At 34.9% G+C, this 12,420-nt stretch overlaps 1 protein-coding gene across 1 annotated transcript; it reads right to left on the bottom strand.

Annotated features, from left to right (window-relative positions):
* Positions 1 to 2,912: 2,912 nt before the first annotated feature.
* Positions 2,913 to 11,564, bottom strand: LOC110116606 (WPP domain-associated protein). Its single transcript, XM_020850267.2, has 5 exons — positions 11,297 to 11,564; positions 7,712 to 10,038; positions 6,353 to 6,479; positions 5,186 to 5,287; positions 2,913 to 3,321 (listed from the first exon to the last, which is right to left on the bottom strand). The coding sequence occupies exons 1-5, from the start codon at positions 11,312 to 11,314 to the stop codon at positions 3,259 to 3,261; spliced, it is 2,637 nt and encodes an 878-aa protein (XP_020705926.1). The 5' UTR covers positions 11,315 to 11,564; the 3' UTR covers positions 2,913 to 3,258.
* Positions 11,565 to 12,420: the final 856 nt, after the last annotated feature.

The raw sequence follows: 12,420 nt of genomic DNA, 5'->3' as shown, positions 1-12,420 counted from the left end.
TTAGTTCATCAAATAAATATAAAATTATAAATATAATTACTAATTAGAGCATCTAAAAATATAAAGAAAATTGATCTACATACCACTATATATTTATCATTTTATATATCTAATATCTCTTTTTTTATATTACACTTATAACACACAAATCTCTATTTCACATCATTTATACAACTCCATCTCCAAGCACGCTGACCACGTCTTTTTTCTCGATTTTTCGTTCTTTAGGGTATGAACTGATGAAGTTAAGAAGAAGGGGATAATGCCATTGAGATCGGACCTCTTCACAATCTAAGGTAAAAGAATGAAATTTTTGTTTCGATTTCAGGTGTAGATGATAAAAGCTTGTTTCAACTTTCTCTTCCACCCGTCTGTCGCTTATGCAGAAACTTGCATGTTTCGACTTTCTCTTCCAAAAAAAAAAAAAAAGATTGTACAAGAAGTTTGATAGGAAGTATGCTAGCAAAAACATAAATCAAACACAATGAGCTGTAGCGCCATAGGAAGGAAAATGCGAGCACAACAAGCTGTAGCGGAAGACAATACCTAAGAGCATAATCCGAGGAAGGGAAATCGTGAGAAGTGCCAGCAATGGGGGATTTTTGTGGGAAGGAATAAGTCCGAGACAACACACGAGGCTATATACGCGAAGAAGAGGGAGTTTCGGCAGGAATACAACGCCAGGCCATCAACTGACGCCTAAATTATGCAAAGTCACTGTCGGGCTACTGACTAATGCCCCAAACTTCAAAGTGATGCCAGATTTAATACTAGACTTCAACCATACGGTTGACATTTGTAATCTGATCGCCATCTGGGACGAGTCAGCCCACTGTACTCAACACAAATTCTAGTGAAATCTTTTCAACTTGACTAGTCCCCGTGGATTTTCCCCTTTCCAAAGTTTTCCATGTAAAAAATCTTATGTTCTCTGTGTGTGAGCTGGATATCCGTGCAACACTATAAGATGTAAAATTACAACTCTATCGCCGCTTATATTCTAGCCCGCAACAGGTATATAGTGGTATGTATGTAAATTTTCCAAAATGTAAGCAATAAAGTATTTAATTTAAGTAAAATCAATTTAAATTAAATCATTATAATATTTTATTCAATAAAGATATATACTTTGCTAATTATCACATGCTACAACAATTATAATAGTAAGAGTTATTCTAATGATATCATAAAATGGTTTCGAATTATATTACAAATAATATCAATTGTATATTTCATTATTTTCTTTGAATAATAGGTTGGTACAATGTAGTAGATATGACTAGTGAAAATGACCACATAGTGGAAGCAGATTGTGATGGCGGCCGATGGCTACGACATAGGTGGTGGAAGCTGGCGGTGGTGGCAACTGGTTGTGGTGGTAATTGATGGCAGCAATCGACAGTTGTGGCCGCCAACAATGGTAGTGGCCACTAACAATGGTAGTGGCTAACGACAGAAAATGAAGTTATAGTGTATTTGAAAATTATTCAAATCGTATGAATTCTAAATACACAAAAAATGAATTAAACAATGAAATTTAAATACATTAATATTTTAAATTGCATTGTTTGACTTCAAACCAAATACCAATATTCTCCAAAACACTAACTACATTTAGAATACTTTACATCCCTTTTACATTAAATGAAAGCCCCTTAATGTTTGTTAGAGATGATTATAGTGTTTTATGAAGTTGATTATGAAATTATAATGTGAAAAATAACTTAATTACTATAGTTGAAACAAGCAACTTTACACAATTAAAAAAAAAGTGAGAAAACAAAAAAGAATAATAATAACCGAATGAAATTGTAATTGCTATCTAAAAATTAAATAAATTCTTTTCCAAACAAACCCTTAAATAAAAACTATTTATTTTACTGTTTTTAAAATGTAAACCAGTAAACCTATTAAAATAATTTTAAAATTTTTTTAATAAATTTGAGAGAGATTTTTAATTTGAAATTCACATCCCTAAATTTTCTTGGAATTTTCCTTAATCATATTTGCATGCACAATATTTTTTTCAAATGAAAATCCACCCTACTTAAAATTACCAAACTATCCCCGAGCAAACCAAAGGTCATGGCATAAATCTCATTGGTGAGGTTCAATGTTCTAAAAATATTAAATTTTTTCTTAAAATTATTGGGGTGATTTCCTATTTTTCATAATTGAAAATTTAATATTTAAATATTAAATATTAAAAAAATACTTTAAATGCCCTTAAAATTTTTGGGATTGCATCAATATATCACACCTCATGAAGGCTAAATTATCTCACACATGCAAAAAAAAAAACTACAGTTGATAGGGCAGTTCTCCAAATTAGTTTGATAATGACGAAAATCATGAATTAATAATGCTTCCTAAAACCTCAAAGATAATTTTTCTTACTGTTTTCTAAAACAACTTCTTAGTACAAAAATTTCTCGAAATATAATGACTTTATTCTTAGAAATATAATGTGAAACGAGCATATACCTGAAAATATTAGAGTAGCTCCAATGGCAGATAACGATTAGAGAGAGTCACCTTAGATAATTTGGTCATATCATATGATAGACTTTTTGATGATATAGTTAGGAGAGTAAATGTATTAGATTTAACTTATATTTAAGAAAGATAGAGATAGACCTAAAAAGACTTGATTAAAAAATATTAAAAAAAACATTTATTTATTATATTAATATAAGAATTTGGCTCGTAGTGAACTTATTTTGTGTGCATACAAACGTTGTTCTGAAGGCGAATCAGACCGCACCATGACACTCTTTTGTTGTGTATTACAGCTGTGTACCCACTATGTATCGGATGACGTGGCACGCCCTGATTCGCCTTCGGACGATCCGGTGTCCACACAAAATAATTTCTCCTTAATATGAACCAATGGAGAAAAAGGATTCATTGCTGCTTTGCATTGCTCTGAAGAACTGATAACATCTGAGCTTTATTGTAGAAGTTGAATGAAAGAATGGGCATGAGACTGAGGATTCGTTTGGGACGACTTTCTTTCTGCTTCTTAAAGCAGCTTTTTAGTACAAATTTTTTAATTTTTTACGAAAAAACTGCTTTAAGAAACAATAAGAAAGAGCCTGAATGTTCTTAGTTGCAGCAACTGAACATAAACTCAAAATAGACGACCAACTTCAGAGGTAATTCTGACAAATTACCAGAATGAGAGCGTAAATGGTGGATCAGAGAGGCTTATAAATCTACCAGCAAGCAATCATCTTAGACATTCAACCAGATTCTGAATCACCTTGATGTAGCTGTTTCACCTTGGAGTTCTCTTTGAACCAGTTTTAGAATTTCCATAACCTGATATTGAAAGAAATTGATGGCTGAGAACAGATAATGCAGCATAAGTTGTATACGGATAGCTATGGAAAAATTTATGTATGAAGGATCATATCAGCAATAGATCACTCAAATGGAAGGGTGGAAGGAAGAATAGTGCAGAAGAAGCAACAAATCTTCATCGCTTTCCAGCAACTCAACCTAATGAAAGACCATAACAAAAAAGATTTAAGGGATCTCAACATTTTCAACAAAATGTTTCTCTTGCTTGTTCTCACTATAAGAGCACAGCCTCCTTGCTGGCTTCACTTTCCCTCATCAAGCTCTACTAAAAGATCTTAATTACGCAAATGAGAAAATGAAGCTAAACTTTTTCAACCTGCCAACCCACGAAAATCTCCATCAAGCCAACAAACACAATCTTAGGCTTCATTTGGAACGACTTTCTTGTTGCTTCTTAAAACAGCTTTCTAGTATAAAAATTTTAATTTTTGTACTAAAAGTTGCTTTAAAAAGCAACAAAAAAGTCGTGAAGCCTTAATCTAGATAGTAATGGCCCAATCTTCCCTAAAATTCAAAATACCACTTTGGAAGCTTACAAAGGGAATTCATACCCCACAAATATTATTGCTCGGTTTGAGTCAACAATATCATTGCTCATTGCAAGGGATGAAGTGAAGTGCAGATTACTCTTTACAACATTTAAGAAGGCACCATATTACGATGGTTTTCGAAAGCTCCATACAAAGGCATAGCAAATTTTGTAGAACTCAAGTGACTTGTATTACACAATTTGTAAGTGCTCAATGACCTTTGAAAAGCTCTCAAGCCCTATTGAATATTAGGTAGGAACCTAATGAATCCCTTAAGCGATTTGTAACTCATTTTCAACGTGAAATGATAAATGTCAATGATAGAAAGTTTGTAGTCACCCAAGCTACACTTACTCAAGGTCTTCAAGAAGGATCTTACAGTATGATCTCAGATTGCAGCAACCAAAAACATTGGCTAAATTCGTAGAACTCACCTAGAATGATATAAATGCAGAAGAATCTAATAGTGTTGCAATTTTTATCTGAAAATTTTTATTTGATGTCAATGCTTAAAAAAAAAATCTACTTTTAACGAAGAAATATTTAATAAAACTTCTCTAATGTTTAATTCAAATATACTCGAGGAACTCATCTAATAAATTCATGGCCACAAGCTGACTATCCATTTTCTAACAAATTCAAGAAGCAAAGACCATATAAAAACCTAAGTTTTTTATATGGAGAAAAAAACAGGACCTAAATTTTAATGACTTTCCTGTTCATATATTGCAAATGTGATCTTTAAAAGTCCAGAGATCCACGAGTATGACAATATTTATTTAGATGCCATAGTTCATCATGACAAACTCAATTCATCTACTTGATAATCAATTTGTCAATAAAAAGCCATCCAATGCAACACATTTGGAATCCTCGAGTGAATCCAGAAATGGCCTCAATCAACACAAGTGATCTCACACCCTGTAAATAGAGACTAAGGTTTCGTTCGGGGCGGCTTTCTTGCTGCTTCTTAAAACAACTTTCTAGAAGCAATAAGAAAGCCATCCCAAACTAGGCCAAAATCTGTCGTGTAGCAGCCAGAATCTGGAATCTTACATAGCAAAAGAAGGCAGCATATATTTGACAGTAAAGCACGAGCCTTTTCATCCTTAAATTATCAATTTAAGAGATAAGACTGGAAAATATCAAACTAATTGCTACCCTTGCGAAAAAAATTGATGACATAGTAGCAAAGAAAGTAAAAGATTAGCAACTACATGGAAATTCCCGCAAAATAATATACTACAGAAGAAAACAGCAAAAACAACAAGAAAAGCTGAAACGAACTTTACCCCGGGATAGTGTTGCAACACTGGTGAGTAATGATCAAGTGCTACATATACCTTTCCAAGAACAGACAAAAGTGCATCTACCTCATCACCAAGTAGATCGACCTGAAATCAATAAAAGCCAAGCATAAATATTCTGGGAGAATTAAAAGGAAAGTCAGTTCCTTGCATTATTAGCTTAAAATAATTGTGAAAAAATACTTCCTCTAGTAGTAGTCACAATGAAGAAGCATACAAGACTTCAAAGGTCAAACGAACACAAAGAAAAGTAATAAACATTTAAAGAAAATATGACATGATTTCACAAATTTGAATGGATTTAGAATTGAAATATGTTAGACAGGTCCATTGGACCGGTCTAGCTGATCCACGCGGGACCGACCCAGTGCAACCGAGGTGGACGATCTCCGCCTCTTTCCGTGTGCGTTCGGTCCGCATGAGCCAAATGAGTATTTTATGAAGGATTTTTGAGGGTTTTGGGAGGGAAATTTGAATGTAGGGATTGTTTAGGGATTCCCTTTTGATTTGTATGCATTAAGTACTTTGTTTTCCTATGATTAGGGCATCTTGAATTTGGCTGAAATTTAAGATATCTTAGATTTTGGTTTTCCTTTGGGCTCTAGCGGCGTCTAGAGATTGGGAGAGATTGATCCTCCTCTCGAATAGATGATCAATTGTATCTTGGTAATTTCCGCTTTCTTTTCATCAAATAATACAAATTATCTACTGTTTTTGTGGTTTTATGTGGATTTTTGTGGAGAAATCTCGCTGTTTTCCTAAGATTGATAGGAAATACTTGAGATCTACAAGTGCTTCCTATCAAAATATTAAATAGAAGCCTAAACCCATGTCATAAAGGACAATGTGAAGGCTGGAAAACCATAATTCAAAGATCTTTTATTGGATGGGGGTGGGCAGCGATGTACGTGCATGAACAAACCTCGACCAGAACCCACTAAAACCAGCTATGATGCAACAATAAGGCATTTTGCTCACAACAAATTTATATTTATAATGAAAAACCATAATTTAGCTCCAAGATATTACAGGTCCTGACTATGTGGCAAATTCAAAGAAAATAGGCAATGATAAAAGTTATAAATTAAAATGAAAGTACTGAAACCTACAATAGTAGAGTGAATGGAGTAAAGAAACGCAATTGAGATTTACCTCAGCCTCAGCTGTCTGCAGGTTCGAATTTCTTATTTCAAACATCCTTTTGTACCAAAAACCCTTCTTCAGCAGTAGATTTACTTGTTGCTTTAGTGAACTGCAGTGGTTGCTCAAGACCCTTAACCTGGACATATAACAATAGGAATTTCTTAAAAAAAGAAAAGAAAAGAACACAATGAAACCATTCAAATAAGATGACACATTCCACAAGCTATATACACAAAATGAACCTTAAACTACCATCAGTGTGTGTAATTTGATCTGGGGCGGCAATGTACTGAACTAGACATCATTTAATTTAATGCGATTTCTAATGAAGTGCTAGTCAGCTTCGATATACTTTGTAAGAGCATAAAAAAATGGGGTTCCAGGATGTTGCAAGATCTGAGATATTCTTCTATAATAGCCTGTAGCCCGTTGAGGTAGAGATCCCAAATTCTTGTAGTCATCATTGCAACAAGATGATATCTATGTTGGAGATAGCCAATGCGAAATATTCTGCTTTTGTGGAGGAGCAAGCAGTTATTGTTTATTTCCTGACAACTTAGGTTACAAGTGCGTCACCACGAAATGTACAATAACCAAAGGTCGACTTCCGAAAACTAGCAACTCTAGCCAACTTTGAGTCGGAATAAGCTCTTAGTTGAAGATTTCCACAATGAATTTGGAGACCGTAGACAATTGTGGCATAAATGTAACGGAGTAAGCATTTGAGATGACAAAAGTAGATGTTAAGTTGGTTGTTGACTTCAACACTAGTGTCGGGGTAGGGTCGACTGTGCACGGTGAATTTTAAAAGCGAAAGAGCACGACGTCGCGCATAACTCACCCGACGCGTGTCGACTGAAAACTTAAATCGCCGAAATGTCCTCAATTTGCAAAACGTACTATGTCAGCACATCCGAAGAAATGGTAACAACTAAGATCGATACCCATATTGGCTAGGGTTGTCGATCGACAAAACTTAAAAATATTGTGCACGCAAATCGAGATGGCTTTAACATGCGTGGCCGACAACAACGATGTGACGACTGGGTTGAAGCAAATGGAAATCCTAAACAACAACTCTGAAGGCAGTTTGCATTGAGTCTTCCAAGTTCAGCATGTATTCAAATATCTCTAAAAAACCTATTATTTGATAGATTATCATAGATAACTACTTGCAAACTTAAAATGACAAGCCATCTGTCACTGCATTGAGTTTTAATCAGATTAGTGCATGATTAAACATGTTCACAGCTGCAAATGGAGATGAAAACCTGTCCCAACTTCCAATAACAGCAACTCATATATTCAATTAAATAACGCATAAAAATCCTATGTTATATAAGTGCTCCAAGAAGGTCATAAACAAACCTAGATTCATTTCTTTTAACAGTCTCAGCCAACTTGCTTTCAAAGTCTAAAGATACTTCTGATAATGTTCTCCATGAGCTCGCCATCAATTCCACCTGTTTTACTTCTTGATTATTTCCATCTATAATTGAATATGGTAATTTATTTTCCTTTTCTTTAATTATATCATTGAGGATGGTCTTCTCCCTTTCTAATTCCTCCAAAGAACTGGAAGCAATAGCTAACTTTTGATTCAGATTATCTATCTCCATCTCATAGACATGAAGTTGTTCTAGAGCATCATCAAACTGACTCCTCATGAAATCTGAATGAATTTTGTTTCCAGAAATGATGAGGTTTTGCTTGCTTAGTTGTTCTCTCAGTAGATCGAGTTCCCGGTTAACCAGGTCAACTTCCTCCTTTTGCTGCTTTATAGTGGACCCCGCTTCAAACACAACTTTCTCCTTTTCACTAATCAATGCGGATAAGGAGGTTATTTCCTGCTTAAGATTGTTGTTTGCTTCAATTGCAGAGCGTAATGCCAATTCCTTTTCTGAAAGGATTGGTTCAAGGGAAGCCTTTTCTGCTGATTGTTTGAGTGCAATAGTATTTCTCATAAACATTTCATTTCTGGTAGATTCTTTAACAAAAACTGAGTAGAGATCATGGATAAGGTTGCTCTCCATCTCAGCAACCTCCATTTGAAGACAATGCTTACTGATTACCTCCTTCAAAATGATAGCATCTAATTCTTCTTTTACAGTAACTTCTGCATTCAAATCTTCAAGGCCCCCTTTCAGATTCATTATCTGTTCCAATAAGTTTTGGTTTACTGATGTATTAAGCAACATTTGGCTTGCAGCATCTGTGACCTGTACTGATAGATGCTCGACCTCCTTCCTTCTTCCCATAAGTAAACCATGTAGCCTTTGATTTTCAAAGAACATGGAATTAATTTTATTCTTCAAACTACAGACCTCATCACAATCATCTTTAACAACAGAAGGCATCTCCTTCTCCACTAGTATATCATCCAAATTTAAGATAATTCTGCGGACATTTTTCTTTAAATGCTCAAACTCCTTATCTTTCTTAGAAAGAAACGAGTCCTTTTCCTTGAGGAATTCCCTCTTCAGCCTGAACAACTCATCTGTTTTCTCTTCCATAGCTTTGTCATGTTGCCTCCGCAATTTAGTCATTTCAATTTTATAAAAAGCGGCGAGATCCTCCTTTGACAAGTGTTTTAGGTGAGGAAAGTCAGCAATTTCCAACATGGGTTCTCCAAATTCTGGAGGTTCCGGCATGATACTAGCGCCATTTTCCCCGGTATGTGCTACAAAAGATGAATGATTATTTCCCAAAGCCTTAAGATGAAATTGATCTTTCCACCTTATATTATTCAGTTCTTCTAAGCTTTCACTACTGCTATGAGAGAGCAGAAGACTTTGATCTGAGTTCAATAAAGACTTAGAAATAGAATCAAGATCTTCTCGTACCGAAGAAAGTTCACTGACCTTCAGCTGATAATTTGTACTTAGAGCATTAATCAATTTTCTTTGTTCCAAAATCTTAGTTTCACACTCTTTCTGAATATCTCTGACAAAATTCTGAACAAGAATAGTACTAATTTCTTCATGCAACTCATGCTCCCAATTCTGTTCCATAGTTGAAACTTTCATAGAGCTGAACACATTACTGATTTCATCAAAAATGCCAACTAACATTAATCTCAAATCATCAATTCTTTCACCAAGCAAATGCAATTTCTCATCTGTCCTTACTTGAGGAAGAAGTTTGCACACCATGTTATTTGTAGAGAAACCATCAATTGAACCAAGAGAATTCGAATTTCTTGCACACTCGAAGTCCTCCTTAAGCCTCTGAATCTGATTGTCAACAGAAATCTTTATTCTACCCAAATGTTCTGGGTAGTCCATGCCTGGCAATGATTTGATCTGTAAATTATCAAGAATCAACTTCAAAGGGTCTGATACCACCATTGAAGGCTCTAAACGATCAACAGCAGCAGCAATGTGAGTAGATGTCTGCAACTTCTCCTTCAAGATAGCTATCTCTGCTTCCTTTGAAGCAACTTTCTCTGCAGTTTCCTCAACTACAGCATTCACAATCCCCTTAATGACTGAGTCAGTCACCAATCTTGAAACTGTAAGACGATCGTTAATCTCATCCACATAATTGTCAAAATCATCAAGGAGAAACTTCTCATAATGTGCTGATTCATTTCCAATAGTATCTGCCTCATTAAAATAGATGCCATCCATTATGTTCTCTTCAGCTGCAGAACCAACCTCCTCATCCAAGAGGGAGTGCTTATTCCACACCAGCTCCTGCAGTATTAGTAAAAAGTTTTTCAGCTAAAAATCAATCAGCAAAGAAAACAGCAATATGCAAGGTTGTCTGATTCATTGATATCTATGATATAATATTATGTTAGTAACACATGAATTTGTTTGGGTTAATATCTTAAACTAAGATTGCAAATGACAATTAACTCCATTTTTAATGACATTTAGATGCTAGCCAAATATATTGACATCTAAACATTAAGACTTCGTTTGGTTCTTCCTCTCATTTTGTAAAAAATAGTTTTAGAAACAATGGTCAAGGGAATGGGGTTTTTTAATGGAGAAGCAAATATAAAAAAGCTTCTCAAAACAGTAGAAAAATAAAGTTCCCTGAAAAGCATTTCTATAGAAGTGTCCCATCCAAACAACGACCAAAAAATAATTTCGCTGTTTCCAAACGGAAAAGGAAAAAAATGCCGAAACAAACGAGGCCTAAGTTATTTGATGGCAAATCAAATGACAAAAAGAAAGAAAGATTATAGTCATCACTAATCATTTTCAATAGGATTGTATTATTTGAGTAAGATAGCACTGACCAAATTTATTGTATTTGATAAACATCAGTGCTATTTGAATGATATTCTTATCTAGATAACGCTGCTATCGAGACCACCCCAAAATTGAATCCAGTAAACCAAATGAGGATCAAAGAAAACTAATTACTTGGTTCATGTGCTCTTAAGGAACTTAAAAAATTATAAAGCCCTGAGATAGAAAATTCCAGTTGAACAACCAGTACCACACAATCCTGGCCACTTAACTGTAGCCAACAGCCATAGCGCTTTCTTACAAAAGATAAATTTATCAATTATTCCTGGAGCGAAAGGGATAAATGGCCTCATAATAGAGAGCTAGAGAGACTTTCTGAGTTGCAACAATACGAGAGAGATGGAATTGGAGAGGAGGAAGAAGAAAAAGACTTGATGAGCCGAAGTCATTTCAGGAACAGAAGTACCAGTACTCAACTTCCGAAACGGAGAGCTTCGCGATCAAAGCTTGAGGCTTGGGACAGTCAAGAGGCCACGAAGCAATGCGCAAGCTTTAGAACCAGAGCCTTAAACTAAAATAAACAAAATCAAAACTCACATGCCACAAACACTTACCCGATTAATCATCCACCCAAATAACAAGGTAGATAGAGCCAAAACCCACTCGAAATCACTTCATCACCCACCTCTCCCAAATATCCCAACCAGCTAAACCCAGAATTCGATCAAAACATAGAAAATGAATCACTCACCGGTTCGATCCGCTCCATTGGAAGTTTCCCGCCAAATTCGTCTAGAATTTCCCGCCGGCGGGAGCCTTCACGAATGCAAATCCCTTCTTTCCTGCGCCGCGTCTACCACATCAAATGTAAAGGAGTGACCTTTGGCCCCCAAGCTTTCTTCTTTAAGCATCCTTCTCCTTTGTGTCAGATATTTTTAGGGTTAGAGAGAGAAGCGCCTTCGTGAACGGAGGAGAGAGAATGGTCGAGCAGAAAATATTCGTGGGCTGAGAGAGAGGAGCCGCTGAAAATTCCAAAAAGTGTCTTGTCTGAATATGTCCCAGGTTGCATAATTTACGATATTGCCATTGGGAAACCACGGTCAATGGTTATAGTAATTTTTTTGCTAAATTATGGGCTTGGATCGCACATTCCCATGACCCGCCCAATCCGAAGAAAAGAATTTTTTTAATTATATTTGTTTAAAAAAAATTATTCTTAGTATATTTTAATGAAAGTATAATGCTATTATTTGTTTTTTTAATGGAATGCTAATATGATATTTGATATATTTCAAAAAAAAAAAAAAATCCACTTTATTGGCTTATATCTTGATTTATTATTTTGTATTGAATATTTTCAAGATTAATTGCCGATTTTTTTTTTTAAAAAAAATTCTTCATTTTTTTTCAAAAAAAAAAAAAAATAATTGCCGAATTTTCTGCTTTGATTTCAACAAATTTATAGTTGAATTGAATATCTCGATAAGACAAACTCAAGGACACCAAAGATAATGTGATTCAAAATCATTCAATTCCAATGTCATTATGGAATTAAGTGCTAAATAAATTTTTTTTATAGTCAAATGATTCAATATTAGGTCATTTGATGAAGCCTTGTGAAATTTTGCTACATTGGCAAAAATGCACTCTAAAAAATTTGTCACAATCATCATTGTCTAATCATTGTTGCTCGGATGTTAAAGTTTATCTCACATCGTTCAACAATTGTCGTTTGATTGTTATTGTTAGATTATCATTTTCTGACTATCATCATCCGAACAACATCACCTGATCACTGTCATCTGATCGCCATCGTTCGATAATCATTGCTTGACTAACATAATATAATCGTAGGCACCATCCCTCCACTATTTT

Source organism: Dendrobium catenatum, unplaced genomic scaffold (genome assembly GCF_001605985.2).
Source record: "Dendrobium catenatum unplaced genomic scaffold, ASM160598v2 original_scaffold_86555, whole genome shotgun sequence".
Lineage (NCBI taxonomy): Eukaryota > Viridiplantae > Streptophyta > Magnoliopsida > Asparagales > Orchidaceae > Dendrobium > Dendrobium catenatum.
The sequence above is the reverse complement of the archived record's forward strand: the minus strand, read 5'-3'. Positions and strand labels throughout refer to the sequence as shown.

Coding starts and splice junctions, on each gene's coding strand:
- LOC110116606 (XM_020850267.2), bottom strand. Junction 6,480..7,711: donor GTTAAAAGAAATGAATCTAG/GTTTGTTTATGA, acceptor TTATATGTCCAG/GTTAAGGGTCTTGAGCAACC. Junction 3,322..5,185: donor TGTTGCAACACTATCCCGGG/GTAAAGTTCGTT, acceptor TTTCAATATCAG/GTTATGGAAATTCTAAAACT.